This window comes from Saccoglossus kowalevskii, chromosome 5 (assembly GCF_978046115.1).
Source record: "Saccoglossus kowalevskii chromosome 5, keSacKowa6.1, whole genome shotgun sequence".
In the NCBI taxonomy this organism is placed as follows: Eukaryota; Metazoa; Hemichordata; class Enteropneusta; family Harrimaniidae; genus Saccoglossus; species Saccoglossus kowalevskii.
The window spans coordinates 6,706,872-6,733,733 of NC_140645.1; the positions used below are offsets into that span (position 1 = coordinate 6,706,872).

Below are 26,862 nucleotides of genomic sequence, written 5' to 3' on the forward strand. Positions count from 1 at the left end.
GAGATATGTAAGACAATGAGATCATTAAAGCACCACACTCATTGTGCAGTGTACAAATGAGATACATAAGTCAATGAAATCATTAAAGCACTACACTCATTGTGCAGTGTACTAATGAGATATGTAAGTCAATGAGATCATTAAAGTACCACACTCATTGTTCAGTGTACTAATGAGATATGTAAGTCAATGAGATCATTAAAGCACCACACTCATTGTGCAGTGTACAAATGAGATATGTAAGACAATGAGATCATTAAAGTACCACACTCATTGTGCAGTGTACTAATAAGATATATAAGTCAATGAGATCATTAAAGTACCACTCTCATTGTGCAGTGTACTAATGAGATATGTAAGTCAATGAGATCATTAAAGTACCACACTCATTGTGCAGTGTACTAATGAGATATGTAAGACAATGAGATCATTAAAGTACCACACTCATTGTGCAGTGTACTAATGAGATATGTAAGTCAATGAGATCATTAAAGCACCACACTCATTGTGCAGTGTACAAATGAGATATATAAGTCAATGAAATCATTAAAGTACCACACTCATTGTGCAGTGTACAAATGAGATATGTAAATCAATGAGATCATTAAAGCACCACACTAATTGTGCAGTGCACAAATGAGATATGCAAGTCAATGAGATCATTAAAGCACCACACTCATTGTGCAGTGTACAAATGACATATGTAAGTCAATAAGATCATTAAATCACCACACTCATTGTGCAGTAAACAAATTAGATATGTAAATCAATGAAATCATTAAAGCACCACACTCATTGTGAGATCATTAAAAAAATTCTCACCGAAAATCGACATCAAAGCCAAAAGCCAAAATTTCTTCTGTGTTGCATTGACCATGAAGTTGCTGAACTGTTATTAACATTATTAAATGAGCTATGGTATAATTCCAACACGTTGGCACCATCCAGCATTTTGATTGGTTAATTAGCGACTTAACCTATCCTGTCAATAAACACAGTTCCAGGTCTTGTGTGCATCAAAAAAAGAGGATATCGTATCACATCGAGCATTTACATGTGAGCAAAATCATTTGCTTACAGTGAAACTAAGTTAAATTTTACTGGCAATTCATAACAACATAAGTTAATTACAATCACTACTGAGTAATAATCAACAATTTTAACACTTCGAAAACAAGTAAATTATTTACTTGTGAAATGCAGCATGACCGGATTGCGCTACTGTACTGTGATCATTTGCTACTAAGCAATGCATTCATGTTTTTATTTGAAAATTCTTTTAGAATATACTTCCTGTTACCAACGAAATTAAAAAATAAATGCATATTACATTAAATATACTGAGTATTTTTTTTATCCTGTGTTTTTTGGATTGACTGTAATTTTTCAACATTTTGTGACACTTATTTTAGAACCAAATTAAGGCATTTCACTCTTCCGTGACACCGATTCAAAAGATTACACGATGTATTGTTTGTTTTGTGCATGTGTTGTGGGGGAAAATGACCACGTCCATTTAGTGATCGCAATATGTGTGTAATATAAACCGCACACCAAACTTGAGCTTTTGACCCAATTTTTAAATTGATACATTGGAATATAAACCGTGGTTTATATCAGGACTTTTACGGTAATATGGAATATATCAGAAGAAAATTACAAAAGTTTATTTTAATCTTGTTTATATAAGGATTATAACATCAGATTTATTCAATTTTATGTTAATTTATTCATTGCAGACTAACTATTATCTAAAAATGGCTGTAGTAGATGCCAGTGCTGTCTTAGCAGAGATTAATGAAGACTTTCTGTGTTGTGTTATATGTCTAGAACGATATTCAGATCCAAAGATACTACCATGTCATCATACGTTTTGTAAGAAATGTCTAGTGCAGCAAGCTGAGAAACAAACACCCCAGATCCTGATGTGTCCAACCTGTAACAAGTCAGTAAAGGTTCCAGTCAATGATCTGCAGTCTAATTTTTTCATGAGCTCACTTCTAGACAAAGTACCTGAGAAACTGGAATCTAGTACCCCTAGACAGTGTGAATTTTGTGAAGAAAATGAAGTCACCTTCATCTGCCTTGAATGTCAACAGTATTCCTGTACATTTTGTTCCAAAGCACATAAAAAATCCAGGGTGGCAAAATCTCATCAAGTTTTATCATTTGAAGACTATCAAGAGGCCAAAGAAAAGAAGCCATTTGCTGTACAGCCGATACAATATTGTGATGTCCACACAGATAATCAGTTGAAATACTACTGTGACACGTGTCAGATACCTATATGTATGGAGTGTACAATCATAGATCATAAAGTACACCAACACAGATATATTAAAGAGGTGGCAGATGAGTACACCAAAGAATTGAAGGTGAACGTCGGGAAGTTAAAAGTAAAAGCAGATGAAGCAGAGACAAGTAAAATATCAGCAAAGGCAGCCTGTAAAAAACTGAAGTCTTGCTGTGAAGAAGAAGAAGCAAAGATAAACAAGAAAACAAATGAAATCTTGGAAGATCTGAGACGACAAATGGAAGCAGTTCAGCAAAAACAGAAGAGATTGGTGGATGAGTTGAAGACAGAATACACAGCTAGAGTAAAGAATATGGAAATCAAAGTTGATGATCTGGAGATGAAACATGGAAACATAGTCAGCACTTGCAGCTACTTGGAATCACTGATGCATCATGGGAATCCTGGTCAAATCTTAAGTGCCAAAAAAGTTTATCAACAACGAATTGATGGGTTAATCGCCATGGAAACTAAACCCCATATTGATCCTGAAGCAATGCAGTTTAGACCTCATTCAGGGAAAGACGTTGTAGGAATGCTGGTATCACAAGTACATCAACAAAACTGTAGTGTTGATAATATCCCAAAACAACTGATCAAAGGTGACACTGCTTCTTTAATGGTAACAACCAGAGATAATGAAGGAAAACAAGTCGTTCCAAGCCTGGTGGTTAAGGCTAGTGTAACAAAACCTGATGGATCAAGTGATGATATCAAAGTACGGGATAACAATGATGGAACACACACAGTGATTGTACATGGAAAAATAGATGGAAAATATAAAGTGTCAGTGACAATAGAAAATCAACCAATACCAGGAACACCTGCACAGTTCAATGTCATTAAAGGATTGGTGAAGACTATTGGTAGAGAGGGCAGTGCAGCAGGGAGTTATTCAAAGCCATTGGATGTTACAATACATAGTAATGGTGACATAGTTACAGCAGACAGAGGTAATGAAAGACTACAGATAACAGACAAGGATGGAAATTATAAAAATATTATAACAATTGAAAAATGTATTCCATATGGTGTGTGCATATTTAATAATAAATTCTACATGACAGATTTTGCTAATAAACAAGTTGTAATCAGTGACATGAATGGTCATGTGATCAAACGGTTTAGAGATAATATGAAGCATCCCATGTGCATTGTTGTTCGACCTGCTGATGGCATGGTGTATGTATCTGACTGATGGGATTTGAATATTGGTGTTAAGACAAATAAAGATGGTCACTGTATAAGAAAATACACAGAAGATGGAGATTATATCAAATCATTTGGAGGAGGTTATGGAAGTGAAGCAAGACAATTTAAGGGACCATACTACATGGCTGTAGACAATCAAGGGTTGCTATTTGTAGGTGATTATGACAATGACCGCATACAAGTCTTCAATACAGATGATGAGTACATGTATTCATTCAATTGTCCAGGTCAAGATGAAGGTCAGATATACAGGCCACGTGGTATAGCTATTGATAATGAGGGATACATGTATGTATATGTGGTTGATTGTAATAATAAGGTACAAAAGTTTGATAGAAGTGGTCACTTTATCTGCCGTATTGATAAGGACACTGATGAACTGAATGGACCATATGGTATAGCACTAACTGATGATATACCGTGTAGAGTGGTTGTAACTGACAGAGTGAATAATTGTGTTAAAATCTTTGTACAGTAATTGCAGTCTTAAAATTGAGACACGATATGCAACTAATAGAACTGATTGAACTGAAAACAGAGAAGCCTCAAAGGACATCTTTCATGTTGTTGTAGGAAATGACATTATTAGTTACTTGTGGTTCTCACAAAATTGAAAAAAAGAAATACCTTTTTTTTCCTTTTCTATAAAACCAGGAATAGCAGACTTGAAAAACACGACTAAATTGACCATTTTTCATTTACCACGAGATTTCGTGTTAAAGGTCATAGCGTCACGGTGACGTCAAAAACATCATGAGGGATTTTGGGAGTATTTTCATACTTGTTTATGTGCTATACCCATTTGATGAAGGTCAAAGTTCAGCATTGAGCATTGGAAAAAAAAATCAAAATCAAATCGTTTGATTTTCATGCAGATATGCATCTCACAGTAAACTGAAAATCACTTATTTAAAGAGTAAAAGTTTTGAATAAAATAATATGGTCTGTCACTCAATAGCTTTTAACAAAAGATTTGTTACCAAAATTTATAATAACAAAAAATATGAAATTGATGATATCGCATAAAATGAACAAATCTGATAGTGATATCAAAGATATATATTGTTTTTGATTTATTTTAATGATTTAGGAAACAAGTAAAATGAAATATCTGTTTTAAATGCACTTCTAATAGAGTAAATACAGAACCTAATATTTATGCAATTAGGACAGAAAGTGAAAAATGTGGAAACAAAATGACATCAAATATTTACTGAAATCAGAGAATTGAAGTTATCATTGAGAAATAAATCTGTCTAACCCAAGGTACATTGTACTTACATCAAAATATATCAAAGCAATTGGGTTAGCCATTTTAAAGAAGAAATCAAAAATGAACATTTTATCCAAAATGACTAAATTTTTGGTACAAATAAAGAATTGAAGGTATGAAGAATCAGAACTAGAAAAAAATGGATTTTTACTTATTTTGTTTTAATAGTGTATAGTCAGTATTACCCCTAGTTTGTTAAAATATACTCTAGAATTGTTGTTGGTTTTGTCATATGTCTTGCCCATCAGAGATTATACACAAATATATATAGAAATCATTATGTAATGCAATATAGTGAAAATATGGGTATTATGATTTCAGAATTATCACATTATGAGGTGTTACTCTTCATCACCTCTTATGATAAAAGATGTTGGGAAAATTTACATATCACAATGTGATATTAACAGTGCTAATTTGTTGTGTATTTCTTGTGTGAGCATATTATGATAAGATTATAAAGTGGTAGACTCAGGTATTTGGTAGCGGATATAAAACCACTCTGGGTAAAATTAGCATATTTAGAGAAGATAATAACCTTGGTTGTGCTAGGTTATCTCCTGCCGAATTCGCTATTTTTTTCCAGAGAGATCTTATATATTTAATACCAAATACTTTTGGTTGTCCTTTATAACCGCTAAATATAGTAGGTACAAATTAATTAACAACAGTATAACATTTTTTTTATTTCATTAGCATGTCATTTTACATTTTTTTTTTATAATGGTTTAAGCTTTTATATTCAATTTTTATACCAAATAGATTTATGTGTTTTGTTATGTAACCATGGAAACATCTCATATGCGAAAACAAAGCATGAGGCAGAATGAACATTCATCACAATGATTATGAGTCCAAAGTTGCTAACAGAGAAGTGTTAAATTCCTAGTAATGATGCATTAGCATAATAACACCACATCTCATTGCAGTCCACAAATATGTATGCCACTATACAGTAATTGTAATGTTGATAAAACTAGACTGAATTATGAACAAAACATTGATACGTACAGAAAATTAAATAAATAGCAACAGACTACGAGTAAAAAGAAGCTGAAAATTCTAACCATATACAAACTTTTAATTTTTAATCATCAACAAACAAATCGGGAACATACCTTTTGCTGCTGACATAATTTTTGGTTGTCTTGGTAACGAATGTGGTGATGATAATATATGCCGGTATATTTTGTCAGTGTGATCATAGACCCTCTAACAGAGGGTCTATGGTGTGATATTTGAATACACACTTCAATATTTTCTTTTTTATTTTATCAATTAGTTTTATGTCCAATTAACCAACAAGCTTTGTATTTGAAATGTAACAAATATTGTAAACATTGTTCACAAATGTAATATTTTTGTTTTATGGAAAAGTAAACCAATAATCACAAGTCATGAATGACACTGCCTTCGCTAGTTGTCATTCTAAAGTTGCATGGACATAAATTGGCAAACGTGATTTCTATGGCATTTTCAAGTTTATAGCACTCTCCATCCAGGTCAGCATTATTCTCAGCAAGGAAACCAGATAGCACCAAACCAGTACAACAGGTAAAATGACAAGGAAGTATACAAATCAGATCTGCAAATATGTAGAGTCAGTGTTGTGTCTGTTTGGATAAACTAGTTTGTGGCCCTGGATTGGTTTCAATATCTCTAATAAGGACAAGATTACTTCTCATACGACAATGATACAAATAAAGTGCAAAAATCCAGAAAAATATTATCAAGTTTTTATTATCATACATTAATATTAACAAATCGTGTGAAATGTTATGTACAGAGAAACACATATTTATGCTTTGGTTGACAGAACTTCTCAAAGTAAAAAACAGAGGACCTGCGAAACTTTATACAATTGTCGGACACGCAGTGAATAGTACCAGTATGTTTTTGTAATACATGCAGTTCCAGTGGCTTTGCTGAAAAAAAAAAAAGAAAAAAAACATTTAGCCCAAAGTAAGCAGAGGTTGTAGCAAATGTGCTCCCATTGGCTGTTAGATTTAATTAAAAAAGATATTTGAGTCTTTTTACTACGAAAAAATAATACTTAATAAATTTATACCAGCCAGAAAGAAATTGCAGTTCACACTGTACTATTTTAAACATGTTCTACCAAACTCTAGGATGAACTAATTCAACAGTTTCCACTCTACAAAGTTGTCAAATTAATATATCAAAAGAAATAAAAAAAAACTATTGAGAAAAATACAAAAAAAATACATTTAATTTAAAAGCATATAGAAGTGCATAAAAACTAATCAGCAGAGGTAGTGATCATGTAATCAAATTTCCTTTGAACTGGATTGCATTTTCTTAGATTGGCTGCTAATTTGCATATTAATTTGCATACTAATTACCATATTGTAGTATTAAAATATATAAAATAATATCCGAAGTTTTGAAAAAAAAATTATGACTATTAAGTCAACATCATTAAAATTGAGGATTACGTGAATTTGACCCCCTCCCTAATATTGTTTCACATATCCCTTAAAAACATGGCCGCCGTTAAATCCATCTCAATTGAGGTCCGTAATTTATTTTCCTGCTCATAATGGAGATAAATTATGGTAGCTAAACATTGAAATTGCCACCCTGACTTCAGTACCGAAATAAATAGCTGATTGGAAAAACGTGTCTCTGTTGACAGAGGTTCGATTTACCGATAAACTTCAACACCGTATGGAGCATAGAGGTCCCGGTCACGAGTGCAGTAACGCACGCGGTTATCATATTTACTTCAAAGGTAATTTAACAGCGATGATAGATTCATTGATATTTAATTACAGTACTTTTCAATTTCATCATTGCTTTCGGTTGGTTGAACTTGACTTGTGTTTTCTCGATAATTCTAGTCTAATATGTCGTCACGAAACCAAGTTTCAATCTGCTAGCAGTTGCCAATGAACACCGGCAACAGCAATCGTACATAACAGAATCACGATCAGCGTGTTCTAAACTTTCACGTTTTTATTATTCCAGTATTTTATATGCCAAACATTATTCCCAAGCCTCCTAAATGACGAGATAAACTTTCGATTTACACGTTTCATAACCAGTTCTTGAACTAATAGCAGGACTGTTTTTCTGGCAAAGTGTGACACTGTGCGATCGCTAGTTTCTCACTAAAGTCAGGACACAAAAGGATAAATCAAAGTTCATAATAAATACCATAAGCACAGTTTCTTACCTTTGAGATAGAATTTAATCCATGTAAGCCTTGTGCAAAGAAAGATACAGTCCCGGAATACAATATCCTCAGACGAAATCGACGGCGATTTCCTTAGCGGTTAGACTAACGCATGCGCAATACGGTATGCCAGTTCTCTTGCGAGATGTCGTTAAAACTCGGATTTTTCCGGCAAATTTCGGCACTTGTACGAGTAAAATGTTGAAAATCACAGAAAAACACGATGAAACTTTGGCGAATCAAAAAAATACTTGGCGTGCATATGTATGGCATTGAGAATTACATTTGCACCAACTTTGAAAAAAATTGGACAGAGCATATCAAAGTTATAAGAGGTAAAAGACGGACGAACGGACGGACGGACGGACGGACAGAACCCAATCTATAAGCCTTCGGCAGACTTCGTCTGCGAAGGCTAAAAATGTCTGATATCATGAGTACTCAAATTTGCATCGTCTTAAAAGGGTGTGTGATTGGACATCAAAGGTAAGACAGGTGAATACAGTATGTGTAAATTATTCCATGCACTAACATTAACAGAGTAATCCACTGCCCACAATGACAACGATACAATGAATAAAAACAGCACAGAATTCTCATTTTTTTACAACAACTTCCCTGATTTCAATGAGAACACACAAACCACTGTACCATTGCTAAGGTTGAAATCTCCCTGACACTGGTCACACACACTAACCATTACGTCATAAAGTAAGCGTTAAATTACCATTACCTGTGAAATATTCCACTTATTATAATATTTTCAATAATTTGTCTTGTCTTCTCCGTGTCCATATTATGTTGTTTTTTACATAACTGATGATGTAGAGACATACCAGCAATGAATAAATGTTCATAAACTGACACAAACACCTGTAACATATAAATAGATATAAATTGAGAATTCTGTTGCTAAGAAACATGTCAGACATCCCTGAGTCACTGCCATATAACTTACATAATAAATTGAAAACAAACTTGATGTAAGATCCATGGCATAATGCCATGTTAAATTTGGTCTGCAATATTTGCTGAAGAAACAAACAGAATATATTATTATGAATGTGGTTGAGAAGAGTAATTCATTGTCAAAGTAATACAGTAGGGTTCCAGATAAAAAGAGTGATTGCGATATATCTATAGTATCAATTGTGATAAATTGGTATAAATGGTGATTGTGGTATAAATGGTGAGTGTGGTATAAATGATGATTGTGGTATAAATGGTGATTGTGGTATAAATGGTGATTGTGGTGTAAATGATGAGTGTGGTGTAAATGGTGAGTGTGGAATAAATGATGATTATGGTATAAATTATGAATGTGGTGTAAATGGTGAGTGTGGTGTAAATGGTGAGTGTTGTGTAAATGGTGAGTGTGGTATAAATTATGAATGTGGTGTAAATGGTGAGTGTGATGTAAATGGTGATTGTGGTATAAATTATGAATGTGGTGTAAATGGTGAGTGTGGGGTAAATGATGATTATGGTATAAATTATGAATGTGGTATAAATGGTGAGTGTGGTATAAATGGTGAGTGTGGTGTAAATGGTGAGTGTGGTGTAATTGGTGAGTGTGGTATAAATTAAGAATGTGGTACAAATGGTGAGTGTGGTGTAAATTATGAATGTGGTGTAAATGGTGAGTGTTGTGTAAATGATGAGTGTGGTATAAATTATGAATGTGGTGTAAATGGTGAGTGTTGTGTAAATGGTGAGTGTGGTATAAATTATGAATGTGGTATAAATGGCGAGTGTGGTGTAAATGATGGGTGTGGTATAAATTATGAATGTGGTGTAAATGATGAGTGTGGTGTAAATGGTGAGTGTGGTGTAAATGATGATTGTGGTATAAATTATGATGTGGTAGAAATTATGAATGTTGTATAAATGGTGAGCGTGGTGTAAATGGTTAGTGTGGCATAAATGGTGAGTTTGGTGTAAATGGTGAGGGGGTGTAAATGGTGAATGTGGTGTAAATGGTGACTTGGATATAAGTTGTGACCGGTATAAATATAAGAGTCTGTGGTGTAAATGGTGAGTGTAGTATAAATGGTGAGTGTAGTATAAATTGTGAGTGTGGTATAAATGATAAAAGTGCATGTGGTATAAAATGTGATTGTGGTATCAATGGTGGATGTGCAGGTTCAGGTAGGAACACAATGTGTGATTTTTTTTTGTCTGCAACCAGGGCGCACAGAAAATATAATGCTGACAATTTAAAAATGATGCCAATTTCAGATACTAGTAATAGGTGGATGGTATAAATAGTGATTGTGGTATAAATATAGATTGTTGTATAAAAGCGACAGTGGTGTAAAAGTCTATATACTAAGAAAACACAATATGATATTACCATTCTCTGATTTATCTGCTGTCTCTGCAGTGTACTATATCGTTCTAATGATGAAGTTAACAGAATCTCCATGGCAACTGAAAGAGTACCATCATTGGATAATATATTTGATGACAGCGATAACAGACTGCTGAAAAACTGCACCTAGAATGCAATAGAATAGCATAGAGGTAGAGCAGTGCATTATGGAAGGATTATAAATAATAAATTATTAAGTATTTCTTTTTTTACATTTTAATATTGCTTGATGATGTTAGAAGTGGGCATTAACCAAAAATTACATTCACTTTATATCGGATCGCTAAAATATACACCTCAGTTATTTATGCAATATAGAGCAAATACCACACTGTATATAAGTGTGTATTATATGCAAATATGACAAAATGGTGTCATACCATGTGCACATAAATATATGATGGCAAACCACACTGTATGTAATTGTGTATTATATGCAAATATGACAAGATGGTGTCATACCATGTGCACATAAATATATGATGGCAAACCACACTGTATGTAAGTGTGTATTATATATGCAAATATGACAAGATGATGTCATACCATGTGCACATAAATATATGATGGCAAACCACACTGTATGTAAGTGTGTATTATATATGCAAATATGACAATGGTGTCATACCGTGTACACATAAATATATGATGGCAAACCACACTGTATGTAAGTGTGTATTATATGCACATATAACAAGATGATGTCATACCATGTGCACATAAATATATGATGGCAAACGACACTGTATGTAAGTGTGTATTATATGCAAATATGACAAGATGATGTCATACCATGTGCACATAAATATGTGATAGCAAACCACACTGTATGTAAGTGTGTATTATATGCAAATATGACAAGATGGTGTCATACCATGTACACATAAATATATGATGGCAAACCACACTGTATGTAAGTGTGTATTATATGCAAATATGACAAGATGATGTCATACCATGTACACATAAATATATGATGGCAAACGACACTGTATGTAAGTGTGTATTATATGCAAATATGACAAGATGGTGTCATACCATGTGCACATAAATATATGATGGCAAACCTCACTGTATGTAAGTGTGTATTATATGCAAATATGACAAGATGGTGTCATACCATGTGCACATAAATATATGATGGCAAACCACACAGTATGTAAGTGTGTATTATATGCACATATGACAAGATGATGTCATACCATGTGCACATAAATATATGATGGCAAACCACACTGTATGTAAGTGTGTATTATATGCACATATGACAAGATGATGCCATACCATGTGCACATAAATATATGATGGCTAACGACACTGTATGTAAGTGTGTATTATATGCAAATATGACAAGATGATGTCATACCATGTGCACATAAATATGTGATAGCAAACCACACTGTATGTAAGTGTGTATTATATGCAAATATGACAAGATGATATGTGTGTTTTGCGAACTGCAAGTAAAGAGATGACCTGTTGCTTATTCTTAACATTCTGGCCATCATGGATACTTGTTTAAACTCAAACTTTTTAAATGATGTAATAATTAATGTCGACATGATATACTTACAAACACTTCATATTTAGCAGTAAAAATAAGCATCAGGTTATGAGAGGAGAGTGTTGCTTGGCAACAACTGATGACATGTTCCAGGCATATATCAGCATCCTCTCGTCTTAAGTAATCTATATATACCTGACAATGGAAAACAACAAATGAAATTACAATGCATGCATTGCACACTGTGAGTAATGTATATACATGTAGAGCAGACAATAGAAATGTAACAATAGAAAACAACAAATGAGATTACAATGCATGCATTGCACACTGTGAGTAATGTATAAACATGTAGAGTAGACAATAGAAATGTAACAATGTAAAACAAATGAGATTACAATGCATGCACTGCACACTGTGAGTAATGTATATACATGTAGAGCAGACAATAGAAATGTAACAATAGAAAACAACAATTTAGATTACAATGCATGCCTTGCACACTGTGAGTAATGTATATACATGTAGAGCAGACAATAGAAATGTAACAATGTAAAACAACAAATGAGATTACAATGCATGCATTGCACACTATGAGTAATGTATATACATGTAGAGCAGACAATAGAAATGTAACAATGTAAAACAACAAATGAGATTACAATGCATGCATTGCACACTATGAGTAATGTATATACATGTAGAGCAGACAATAGAAATGTAACAATAGAAAACAACAAATGAGATTACAATGCATGCACAAAAACAAAGTGATGTGCAACAAGGATCCATAATGTCCAATGTATATACCAAGTTGCAACAAAATCCATCTGTAAACAGCTGAGAAATGCTTGATTTTGATAATTTTTCAGTACAAAAATGGCTGCCTTTCGACCATCTTGAATCAGATCGTGTATAATATTATGTATAATGTTTGTGTGAAGTTTGAATGTAATTGGTCCAGGCATGTCTAAGATACAGGTCCGGACGCACGGACGCACAGAGGTTGTAGTAATTTGCATGTCAATGAACTTTAATAGATGTGTACCGTTAAAGTCCTATTATAAACCGCGGTTTATATTACAATGTATCAATTTAAAAATTGGGATCAAAAGCTCAAGTTCGGGGTGCGGTTTCTATTACGTACATACTGCAATCACTAAATGGGCGTGGTCATTTTTTGTCCACAACACATGCACAAAACAAACAATACACCGTACAATCTCTTGAATAGGCGTCGGGGAAGAGTGAAAGGCCTTATTTTGGTTCTAAAATAGGCGTTACGAAATGTTGAAAAATTACAGTCAATCAAAAAAAAAATTCTACATGATACAAAAAATACTCAGTATTTTTAATGTAATATGCATTTATTTTTTTAATTTTCTTGGTAACGAAAAGTATATTCTAACAGAAGTTTCAAATAAAAACACGAATGCACTGCTTAGTAGCAAATGATCACATAACGGTAGCTCGATCCGGGCATGCTGCTGGTCACAAGTGAATAACTTACTTGTTTTCATATTGGTGATTATTATTTAGTAGTGATTACAATAACGCACGAAAAATAAATTCGTTGAATTGTTATAAAATGCAAGTAAAATTCAACTTAGTTTCCCCGTAAGCGAATGATTTCAGTCACATGTAAACAGCCGATACCATATTTGCTGCAGTTTAGCAGCTCTTATTGGCCGCTTAAGCTATTTTGATATTACGTTGCGGCCATAGAGCTGCAGATCGCGTCCATTGAGAACCGCACAGTTCGCCGCCCCGGGATCCCGGGGCGCACGCTATTTTTGATGTTATCGAACGATTTCAATGAAATTTAAAACGAATAAAAGTTATCCTTGCAAACACAAACATCTTAGGTATCTACTGACCGAAAATGAAGGACTATTTCTTCTTGAAAAGTATATATTTCTGTGTATAATTAGACCGAACGTAATTTAATTGATTGAACGACGGATTTCAAGATGACCTCTGTCATGTGACCTGATCACATGACAATGACGAAACATGCGCAGTTGACATTTTAACTGAAAATTGAGAATGGCAGGTTCTTGCATTCATTGTGGAGATGAGTTCCAGAAGAAAGTTAAAGGGTATCGCAGGCAATCCATTGCATCTAGACTTAAAACCTCGGAAACTGTTGACAATGCATTAGTGAATGTTCTAAAGCTGAAACCCATTACCCCGTTGGCTTGTTGTCTCTTTCCGCATAATATTGAGGAGCATTGGTGGTAAAATATACATCATACTTTTGCCATACCCTGTTGGTAATATGGCCAATGTGTGTATATTATTTAAAATACAAGTAGTACCTTCTACTTGTTGAGCTTTTAGGTCAAATTTAAAAATATCTTTCAGATTCTGGTCAAAAGATTCAACAGATTTGTCCTTTGTGAATTCCATGCTGTCTGCTGTCTACTCCTGTCACTTGTAACACTCTTTGGCAAGTTACAAGATTATTTTTAGATTTTTCACAATATATAAATAAAACTGCTTGAAAAAAATATTTTTAATAATACATGTACTTTATTTGATTTTTTCAAAAAAAGATGAGTCACTTAATGGTGAAATGAAATTAAAATTATAAAAAGCCGTCTGCCGATGTTTCGTCACATGAAGCGCTGTCCCAGACAGGCGCCGATGGCCGTCTGCTGTAGTCACGTGATTACACTCGTCACTAAAAGAGCCAAGTCACGTGATAGAGGTCGGCTTCAAAATGGCGGCGTTCAATCGGAGGTTTCACTTCGGCACAGTTTTAACGTAAAATAGTCTCATTTACACGGGCAAATTTGCTTAAAGCTTGCTGTAATCAGTAACAGATATATTTGTGAGAACATATTTGTCTATTTTTTCCTGCAAGTCGAGGTAATTTTATTACAATCACAATTTTAATGATACATAACTGGCATATTTAAAAATCTGTGCATTTCTTTAGGGAAGGGAACTGCAGCTCTCTGGTCGCCCCGCAACGTATACCACGACCAAGAGAGCTGCATAAACTGCAGCAAATACCATATCTGCCATGCTTTTGAATGCTCACGTGACGTATTATTGACCGGATAGGTCAAGTCGCTAATTAACCAATCAAAATGCTGGATAGTGCCCACGTGTCTAAATTAGATAGCTCATTTAAATATGTTAATGACAGTTCAGCGACCTCATGGTGAACGCAACACGGAAGAGATTTACCGATAATGTAGTGCGATCTTTTGCCTTTGATTTCCATGGGAAAACGGCATGATTTTTTTTTTAAATCAAGAAATTATTTGTTTTCGAAAGATAAATTATTCTTCAATGCTCAGTTTAACACTTTTACGGTGATAAAAGCTCATTGTCTAAAACTTACGAAACACAGACGTATTCAGAAAGAGTATTGACAGAGGTCGCCGCCAGAACAAAAGCAGTTTCATTGCCTGTCTGACATCTTATCACCGCTGAACAATAAATAGGTGTGAATATTTTTAGGCATGTTGTCGAAACAAATGAATAGGATTAGAAACAATGCCGTTTTGGAACAGCTGGTTGAAACAATGAAGTCAGTCACGGTCTTGTTGAATTGGGGGTGCGGTTAGTAATAGGTACTTTTCAAGTTTTCAATTTTTGTTAAGAACTCTTTAACCCCGAAGCCGGAATTGGGGGTGCGGTTACTATTACGTATGCGGTTTATATTAGGACTTTAACGGTATACATAATTACAACTGCCCTGTATTTGACCATCTGGTTAGTTATGTAACTCTCTTTATATAAAGGCTGTACATTGACAATAAAGTTAGTCTGTATTGGTGACTGCTGCGTGCTTGTCTCTTTCTATGGTCTGCAACCATGAAGTATTACATTGGCGACGAGGATTTGTGAACCTATTGTGCAAAGAATTACTGTAATAGTCATGCTATGAATCAGAAAAGACCACACGGTGAGATATTTTGCAATAGAAAGGCCGTGCATAAAAAGTCATACTTGTCTCCTTAATTTGACACTTAATAGACCATCTGAATTTTATTATGGCAATGCAAGGCAGTTTCATGCTCGCTCAAATATCTCCCTTTGATGTACACGGTGACCCAAGCACCCTTGCATCACAATGGAAAAGATGGATCTTTCGATTTGAAAATAGCTGTGTCGCGTGGAAAATTGAAGACCCAGTACAAAAAAGGGCTATGCTATGAGACAGGGGAGGAGAAGACTTGTTTGAAGTCTCGGAAACACTGACTATGCCAACAGAACCAGAATATGATTGTGAAAGCCTTAAAATACTATTTCCACCCTAAGAAAAATACTGAGTATGAGATTTTTCAATTTCGGCAAATATTTCAATATGCCCACGAAACAATTAATCAGTTTGTTACATGTCTACGCAAACTTGTCAATAACTGTGGGATTGAAGACGTGACAGCAAAGGAAGCTGAAATCAAACATCAAATTATTCAAGGTGGGAAGAGTAACAGAATTCGCCGACGCGCCCTTCAGGAAGACAAAATAATAACGTTAGCCAGAACCCTTGAAATTTCCGAACGTGAAGCACATGGCATTGAAAATGTACGACATGACTCCGTGAATACCGTGTCTCAAGATCAAGCCACTGTTTGTCATGTACAGCATAACTGGCCCAACCAAAAGAATCGTCGTTCTGACGCAAGGTCTAAAAGTTTGGAGCGTTGATGTTTCTGCTGTGGGCGTAAAGGGTAAGCAGTGCAATTATTGTCATGAACTCAAACACTTTGCTGTTTGCTGTCTCAAATCACGAGTTTGCAAGAACAGAACTGATCGTAATTCGTTTAAGGTAAACAAACATAATTCAGAAATTAAGCACCTCTATACAGATCAAAGTGTATCAGATAATTCTAGTGATGATGATTATTTGTTTAATGTCCATGATAAATATGGTGGGATGCTACCATTTATTAAGTTGAATGTGAATGATAATTTCCCTGAATTTATGTTAGACTCCGGTGCATCTTGTAATGTTTTAAACAGAAATGATTTCGGAATTATAAGTGAAACTGTAACCCTTGTGCCAACCAACAAAAATGTATTTACATATGGAAATCAACAGAAAGTAGATGTGCTAGGTACTGTTAACGCTAATGTTGACCTGGGTGGGCGATTTGAAAATCTGAAATTCATGGTCATTGATACTGGGGACTCGTCTATTTTAGGATACCCTTCCGCAAGTCAACTTGGGTTTATACAGATCAATCCTAGCCACTCTAATATTGTATCATTTGTCGAAAAAAATATCTCCCCGAATTCTGAACAAGGTTGTTCACGCACATCTGTATTTCATAATATTGAATCTACATTGAATACTAATGATTTGAATATTCCAGCTGTTCCGGTCTCGGTGCAAGCAATTGTACAGAAATATACAAATGTTTTCACTGGGATGGGAAAATATTCTGCTAAGAGAATTAAATTACATGTGGACACAAATGTCAAGCCTGTAAGTCAAAATCATAGACGCATTCCATATCATTTACGAAAGAAAGTTGAAAGAGAACTGAGTTCTTTGGAAGAAGCGGATATTTTGGAAAAAGTGGATGGTCCAACGCCATGGGTAAGTCCCGTTGTTGTCGTTCCAAGCCCGATACTGATAATGTACAGATATGTGGAGACTACAGGGCTCCTAATTTGGCAATACAACGCAAAAGGCATGTGACACCCACTGTCCAAGAACTCCGAACAATACTGAATGGATCTACTGTATTCAGCAAACTTGATGCTAATAAACACTATTTACAATTTGAATTGGACGAAGAGTCCAGGAATATCACTACAATTAGTACACATGTGGGTTTAAGACGTTATAAACGCCTCCCTTTCGGCATAAACGCAGCAGCAGAAATTTGTCAAAATGAAATGGTTTTACAAGGCTTGACAGGTGTTCAAAGTATTTCCGATGATATTATTATTTATGGTGAGAACCAGGAATTGCATGATAGGTCTCTTAATAATTGTTTGTCTAGATTGTCCGATAATGGACTAACGTTGGGTCCACCTAAATGCAAGTTTTCAGTCCCAGAAATAGTATTTTTTGGCTTTGTGTTCGACAAAAACGGCATGCGTTGTGACGATAATCGTACAAAATGTATTCGTGAGCTAAAACGACCAGAACATGTTTCGGAGGTCAGATCATTTCTGGGAATGTTGGGTCTCCCATCCATGATGGTGCCGCAATTTAGTACGTTGTCCGAACCAATTAGATCACTTGTGAAAATTGGGGTTCCATTTGTTTGGGGTAAAAGGCAAGAAGACTCGCCATTAAATAGGCAATTTGTTCAGATATAACGCGTGGCTATTTTGATATAAATAAACAAACTACACTGATTGTTGACGCAAGTCCGGTCGGCCTCGGTGCGATCTTGCAACAGGGAGATGCATTAATCAGCTGTGCGAGTAGAGCACTTTCCGAAACGGAAAGCCGATACAGTCAGATTGAACGAGAAGCCTTGGCAATCGTTTGGGGAATGGAACATCACCGATTATATCTCGATGGTTCACCCGAATTCACTATTGAAACTGATCATAAACCATTAATTAGGATATTTGTTCGATAGGAATTGCATAAAATGTCAAGTCGAATAGAAAGATGGGTGACCAAGGCCCAAAGATTTAGATTTAAACTAATCCATCGTTCTGGAATAAATAATCCAAGCGATTATATATCATAGTGGAAAAAGAACGGATGAACACGTTTCTTTCATTCGTAAACATGCGTTGCCTTGTGCTGTAACGATGAAAGAAATTCAAATTGAGACTCAAAATGACAAAACTTTGATGTTTGTTATTCAATGTTTGCGGATCAATTGTTAGCATAAGGTACCACAAAATATTAATAGAGAATTCGTGAGAATATTCAAACTAATTCAGGACGAATTGTGCTTTACGAACGGTGTACTACTGAGAGGGCCACAGATCGTGATACCCGAATCAATTCAAAGTCAAATTATTTCTATTGCTCACGAGGGTCATTTGGGTGCCTCTAAAACCAAGGCATTGATGAGAGATAAGGTATGGTTTCCTGCAATGGATTCTTTGGTTGACAAAACCATATCAGATTGTTATGCCTGTCAGGTTAACATTGATATGAAAACAAAAGAACTATTGAAACCATCACAATTACATACAGTTTGGTCTCACATCGCAACTGACATGTATGGCCCCTTGCCATCTGGCCAATATTTAGTTGTTGTAATGGACGAATATTCAAGGTTCCCGGAAATAGAAATAACAAACTCAACTAGCTCTAGTGCTGTGATATCCAAACTTGATCGTATATTCACTTCATTTGGATATCCATCAAATTTGAAAAGTGACAACGGTCCCCCATATAATTCAAATGAATTTCAATTTTATTCGAAAGATTCAGGTTTCCATCACCAGAAAATAACACCAGAATTTGCCCGTGCGAACAGACTAGCAGAGAACTTCATGAAAAATTTGGGAAAGGTAATCAGGTGCTCCTTAATTGAAAGACAAAAATGGAAGCTAGAAATTCGCAAATTTTTAATGAATTCTCGTGCAACTCCACACCCATCAACCGGCAAGAGTCCCGCCGAACTTTTATTCGGCCGTAAAATGAAAACAAAAATGCCATCTCTTGACTATAATGCTGCTTAATGTATGGTCAAAGATAGACATAACCAGAGTATGACTAGAAATAAACTCTACCATGATAGTCATGGCAGAATTAAAAGTAGACAGTTTGTGGAGGGGAGAGAGTGTTGGTAAAAAATACAAAGTGGACAAAATTCGAACCAATATATAGAAATGACTTGTTTAATGTTGTTAAATCGAAAGGAAGTATGATAACAGCAGAGAATAAACAAGGAAAAAGTGTTACTCGTGAAAAATCATTCTTTAAAGCTTTCAATGGCGCAGGGAGTAGAGAAAATGTATATGAATCTGAAAAGGATATACCGGTAGATGCAGACCTCTCTATTTTGGAATGCCCTGCGCAGAATTTTGAACCGAGAGTTCAGCACCAAGTGCAATTGCCAGATACTGACCAAAACCCAATCCGGAGGTCTACTAGAATTAGAAAAACAAATATTAATCCAGATTTCCATTATTACTAACAATATTTACTAACTTTTTTTTGTGAAAACAGATTATATATTTGTACATATAATTAAAACGAATAAAAAAAAAATTACAAAATATGTATATTTAAAAACAGAATTTATAGAATTGTATTTAATTAATTTTTGATATTGACTGATTTTCTTGTTTACTTGTCATATGTTGTCTTTATTAAGGAGGGGAAAGATGTAGTAATTTGCATGTCAATGAACTTTAATAGATGTGTATACATAATTACAACTGCCCTGTATTTGACCATCTGGTTAGTTATGTAACTCTCTATATAAAGGCTGTACATTGACAATAAAGTTAGTCTGTAATGGTGATTGCTGTGTGCTTGTCTCTTTCTATGGTCTGCAACCATGAAGTATTACAGAGGTCAATCCATAAGTCCCTGTATTCCGACTGCATCCGAACGGGGACTAAAATTGCTCTGACTTGGTCATATTGTGATTTCTGTAAGCATTACACTATACAACACAAATTAAATGAGGATTTCAATCAAATAATGATGAGAATTCAAATATTAACATAAACTCACCTTTATAAGGTCAGGTTTAATAGTAACTGTTTTATCGTCATGGATACGACTATCAATTCTGGAACTATTAAGTATGGATGATAAATAGCTCCAAAGATGTGGAAGTACTTCATCTGGAATCTCTAATCTGGGAAAAGAAATTAATTCACCAACCTGTCAGAACATGCACTTCTATCCACCAACCTGTCAGAACATGCACTTTTATCAACCAACCTGTCAGAAAGGCACTTTTATCCACCAACGTGTCAGAACATGCACTTTTATCCACCATCCTGTCGGGACAGGAACTTCTATCCACCAACCTGTCAGAACAGGTACTTCTATCCACCAACCTGTCAGAACAGGCACTTTTATCCACCAACCTGTCAGTACAGGCACTTTTATCAACCAAACTGTCAGAACATGCACTTTTATCAATCAACCAACCTGTCAGGACAGGCACTTTTATCAACCAACCTGTCAGGACAGGCACTTCTATCCACCAACCAGTCAGAACAGGCACTTTTATCCACCAACCTGTCAGGACAGGCACTTCTATCCACCAACCTGTCAGAACAGGGACTTTTATTCATCAACCTGTCAGTACAGGCACTTTTATCAACCAACCTGTCAAGAAAGGCACTTTTATCCACCAACCTGTCAGGGCAGGTACTTTTATCCACCAACCTGTCAGAACCGGCACTTTTATCCACCAATCTGTCAGAACCGACACTTTTATCCACCAACCTGTCAGTACAGGCACTTTTATCAACCAACCTGTCAAGAAAGGCACTTTTATCAACCAACCTGTCAGTACAGGCACTTTTATCCACCAACCTGTCAGAACCGACACTTTTATCCACCAATCTGTCAGAACCGACACTTTTATCCACCAACCTGTCAGGACAGGCACTTCTATCCACCAACCTGTCAGGAAAGGTACTTTTATCCACCAACCTGTCAGGACAGACACTTTTAACCACCAACCTGTCAGGACAGGCACTTCTATCCACCAACCTGTCAGGACAGGCACTTCTATCCACCAACCTGTCAGAACTGACATTTTTATCCACCAACCTGTCAGAACAGGCACTTTTATCAACCAACCTGTCAGTACAGGCACTTTTATCCACCAACCTGTCAGAACAGGCACTTCTATCCACCAACCAGTCAGGACAGGCACTTTTATTCACCAACCTGTCAGGACAGGCACTTCTATTCACCAATCTGTCAGGAAAGGCACTTCTATCCACCAACCTGCCAGAACTGACACTTTTATCCACCAACCTGTCAGAACTGACACTTTTATCCACCAACCTGTCAGAACTGACACTTTTATCCACCAACCTGTCAGAACTGACACTTTTATCCACCAACCTGTCAGGATAGGGACTTTTTTCCACCAACCTGTCAGGAAAGGCACTTCTATCCACCAACCTGTCAGGAAAGGCACTTCTATCCACCAACCTGTCAGGAAAGGCACTTTTATCCACCAGCCTGTCAGGAAAGGCACTTCTATCCACCAACCTGTCAGAACAGGCACTTTTATCCACCAACCTGTAGCGAAAGGCAATTTTATCCACCATCCTGTCAGGACAGGCACTTCTATCCACCAACCTGTCAGAACAGGCACTTTTATCCACCAACCTGTCAGAACTGACACTTTTATCCACCAACCTATCAGGATAGGGACTTTTATCCACCAACCTGTCAGGAAAGGCACTTCTATCCACCAACCTGTCAGGAAAGGCACTTCTATCCACCAACTTGTCAGGACATGCACTTTTATTCACCAACCTGTCAGGACAGGCACTTCTATCCACCAACCTGTCAGAACAGGGGACTTTTATTCATCAACCTGTCAGAACAGGCACTTTTATCAACCAACCTGTCAGGAAAGGCACTTTTATCCACCATCCTGTCAGGACATGCACTTTTATCCACCATTCTGTCAGGACATGCACTTTTATCCACCATCCTGTCAGGACAGGCACTTCTATCCACCAACCTGTCAGAACAGGCACTTTTATCCACCATCCTGTCAGAACAGGCACTTTTATCCACCAACCTGTCAGGAAAAGCACTTTTATCCACCATCCTGTCAGAACAGGCACTTTTATCCACCAACCTGTCAGAACAGACACTTTTATCAACCAACCTGTCAGGAAAGGCACTTTTATCCACCAACCTGTCAGGACAGGCACTTTTATCCACCAACCTGTCAGGAAAGGCACTTTTATCCACCAACCTGTCAGGAAAGGCACTTTTATCCACCATCCTGTCAGAACAGGCACTTTTATCCACCAACCTGTCAGGACAGGCACTTCTATCCACCAACCTGTCAGGAAAGGCACTTTTATCCACCATCCTGTCAGAACAGGCACTTTTATCCACCAACCTGTCAGGACAGGCACTTCTATCCACCAACCTGTCAGAACAGGGACTTTTATCCACCAACCTGTCAGTACAGGCACTTTTATCAGCCAACCTGTCAGAACATGCACTTTTATCAACCAACCTGTCACTCATTTTCATTAGTATTTCCAAAAATGTTATCATCTGATTTAGTGATCATCTCACAATTTTCAGGACTTTCATGTGAGATCTTCTTTACATATCACAGCACTTGCAAACCCTTATGTTATCAGTCCTTGGTAAAATGCAAAGTTTACAGAAACTTCTAATTGTATAACGCTCCACAAAAATAAAATATTGTTATTTTTACATACAGTCACGCCTCGGTAAGTCGCGATTCGGCTAAGTCGCGGGTACTTGGATGGCTCCCAAAATTTCTATTGTGTTTTGACAGCAATTTTGAAGTACAAAGACTAATGTTTCGTGGCATAGTGTTTTTAACTAACCGTTAAAGAGACAACTTAACACCCACTGTCCGTCAATTGCTGAGACGCAATGGGTGACGTCGGCCTTACTCAAGGTGTCAACAGAGGTGTCGAGTAGTGACCGTACGTACTTCTTGGCCGGTCCCATTTTGGTATACCTCTACAAAAACTCGCTACAATGAGTTGAATTCATAGAATTCTGATCTCTATTTCTCAATTGAGCAGCATGTCAAAGCGAAAGCTATACAGCCTGTTCGTACGCCATAAACTCACGGCGATCGACCGTGTCAAACCAAGTTAAGGGTTGCACGTGGTTGAGCCCACTATTCGTGGGTGGGTAAAAAATGAAAAGTAAATTTGTTTTCAAAGTTGACCAAGAGGCGGGACTGAACAGAAAAACAAGCGAAAGTGTCCGACAATGATGACACCGATAAAGCTGTTTACGTTTCTTTAACAGCGGTCTGCCGGAACTCCACTATCTGGTCCCATCACCCAATGCAAAGCATACAACTCAGATATGACGACTTTGAATTTAAGGCCAGTTCAGGGTGGTTCTTGCGATGGCAAAGAAGACACGCTATCGACACATGCAGTCTCAATCCAAGGCGAAGCTCAATCTGGGAACATTGACGCTGTTGGAACTTTTCCCGAAAAACTGAGAGAAATTATCTATGAAGGTGGTTATTTTGACGAACATGTTTATAATTGCGATGAAACTGGTTTATTTTGGAAGCTGTTACCGTCGAAGTCGCAAGCAACAGCAAGCGGCCCACATAATATCAGACACAAACAAAATAATCAACGCAATGTTTACAGCAAACATAATCATGATTTTATTCGAATACTGCCTGACACATGTGATGATACATCAATTAACTAAACCGAGGGTATATATGTGCTTTTTATATGTTTTTCAATGCACGACCTCCCTCTTTCACGACGTCCCTCGGTAAGTCGCGGTCCTCGACAAATCACGGTTTTTGCTTGGATCCCAACACCCGCGACTTAGCGAGGGGCCACTGTATTTGGAAGAAGCAAAGAAAGGAAGAAGAAAATGAAATAAAAAATTTGGGTCATCAGTTAAGTGAAAATCACTCAATAAAATACAGTGAAAGTAGAATATTTTGTCTTTTTTAGGGCATTTTAGCAATGTTTCCAATGGTAAGAATTTTGCTTGGTGACATATGGTGAAAAAATTATATCGCGTCTTACAAAATATTTTTAATGTCTAGAAGAATTGACAATATTTTCTGTGGCTTTTTAATAAGGAAATGTGTTTAAGGTAGAGATGCAGTTTATTTGTGAATTTCAATCAAAAATAGTTTTTTTCGTTTTTTATATAGATTTTTATCTAAAGAACATTCTGTGAAAATTTGACCAATGAATTCTTATTGGAACACCGTTAAAATTGTTGTTTATTTTCTGGTTAAAAATAAAAAACACTCACACGTGGCAATGTTTATGTCCAATTGCCTAATTTGCATGAGTAACCAAATAACAGGACCTTTGATTGACAATATGCAAATCGATATTGTACGGGTCATAGTTCATTCAATTCACGCGCATGTGCAATTATTCTGAAATCAGTTCTCGCTCGCTAGCAAACCAAACATTATATTTCCTCAGCGTTTTTTCCTAACTTTTATCATTACATTATGCGTGGTGTGAAAAGAAAGAGAGGTAGAAAGAAGATTCAGATGATTTCTATGTCGGAAGATGCAAAAGCTACACTGAAGGCATCAGCCCATCGAACGAAAAACAAAATCGATGTGAGCGTCCAAACATGACTTTCCCTGAAGGCATGAATCCGAGTTTCTGATTGACTGAGAGATTTTATTTTTAAATAATTGTTCTCAAAAAATAAACTGAGCATGTGAAGAATAATTTAACATTGTTTACAGTGATAACTACTCATTGTCGAAACGAAGCTTACCCATTCACGCTAGTCACAATAAACATCATACTCTTGAATAGGCGTCAATAGTAAAACTTAGAAAATGACGCCAAAATACACCTTAAAAATCCCATTTTATTTTATTTTCTAAATCCCATCCCTAATTTACGGCAGAATCTGGTCCCTCAAATAAGGGGCGCGTAAGCTTTGATTCTAACCGGATATATTGCACTGGGTCGGGGAGATACAAACTTTTGTGTATCTTTTGTCCAATGGGTACCTGTACTTCGATCATTCGCAAGTTTTGCTAGGTGGTGTGAGACAGCTTTGTTTGCAACCGGACGAACTCCATTTAATTCAATGAAGCAAACAACTGACAATGCTAAAATAAATTGCAGAGGTACACTAACATTAATTGAAAACAACCAAATAATTTCAATGAAAAAAAAAAATCACAGAGAGAGGTAACTTGATACATTACGGTAACAACTCTTTTGACGCACTGACCGCTTCTCTGCGTCTGATGTTTTGTTTTCCTTGTCATAATACTTACTGATTGATGATTTTGTTTTGATTTTTGAGTTTTTTAGCATGCAACTCGGCCACGACCTTTGCTTTTTCCATGAAAAATGGGGAAGTTTACGTCAATTTGACGGACATTCCATTTTTTTAAACTAACAAAGCACACTGTTTAGCACTCCTATTTTTTTCATTTGCCGATTTCTATTCAAAAAAATTCGACCGCTCGAAAATGCACTTTAATTTTGCACTCTTAAAACATGTCAGATTTCCAACACAAATTATTTAAAACCGGTCGAAATTTTAAAACTTTTACGTTAGGAGCTGGAGCTCTCTTCTTGCAGGCGACCGTCGACGGTAGTACAACAGCATGTTTTGTACGTACATCCGTGCGCTGATTGTCTGCGACTGTCTTAGAAAATCCCTGAATAAGGCGTTGCCAAAATCGGGAAAAATATAAAAATGCCTCCTTAAAAAACGAACAGAATTCAAATATTTCTTTTAACAAATATGTTGCAGTGGGAAAAATGGGATTCGAAACGATGAACAAAACTTCTGTGCCTCACGTTTCGATTCTAGGATTACGCGATTATTCATTATTGTGCGTTCGCTTCCTGGAGTTGGTTCTCAATACTACATAAAAATCATCAAGGATAAATAATTTAATATCCCACTTTGTACTCTTCACGGTAAACCATAGGCTCTGAAATACTCGTAGATTTTTTATTGAAAATACATCGAAGAGAAGCCATGATGTTTTGATCGTGATAAAAGGTCACCTTCCTAGGACCGCCCCCTGTTTAATAATTCATGAGATGACGGCATATTTACTGGGCATTGCCACGTGTTTTTACCGACCCCATCAAAACACTGGTATGAATGACGTGTTTCTGATTTATATATTCAAGAGCAGTTGTTTTGGTCCAACGATTTTACATAAAATGATGATGTTTTGATCGTGATAAAAGGTCACCTTCCTAGGACCGCCCCCTGTTTAATAATTCATGAGATGACGTCATATTTACTGGGCATTGCCACGTGTTTTTACCGACCCCATCAAAACACTGGTATGAATGACGTGTTTCTGATTTATATATTCAAGAGCAGTTGTTTTGGTCCAACGATTTTACATAAAATGTCTATGTCTATACGTTA

At 36.1% G+C, this 26,862-nt stretch overlaps 1 protein-coding gene and 1 long non-coding RNA gene across 2 annotated transcripts in view; both read right to left on the bottom strand.

Moving 5' to 3' along the window:
• The window catches only part of LOC102801353 (unhealthy ribosome biogenesis protein 2 homolog), a 78,667-nt gene that overhangs the window by 47,575 nt on the left and 4,230 nt on the right, over window positions 1-26,862 (bottom strand). The window contains exons 3-6 of the mRNA XM_085499489.1: window positions 20,476-20,602; window positions 11,919-12,044; window positions 10,328-10,471; window positions 8,708-8,847 (exon numbers count right to left, since the gene is read on the bottom strand). Of these exons, the coding sequence (XP_085355615.1) occupies window positions 8,708-8,847; window positions 10,328-10,471; window positions 11,919-12,044; window positions 20,476-20,602 (537 nt within the window). The remainder of the gene's footprint in view (window positions 1-8,707; window positions 8,848-10,327; window positions 10,472-11,918; window positions 12,045-20,475; window positions 20,603-26,862) is intronic.
• LOC146745465 (uncharacterized) lies at window positions 6,493-8,094 on the bottom strand. The gene is made up of 2 exons (XR_014929402.1): window positions 7,975-8,094; window positions 6,493-6,703 (listed from the first exon to the last, which is right to left on the bottom strand). It is a non-coding gene; the product is annotated as an uncharacterized LOC146745465 (long non-coding RNA).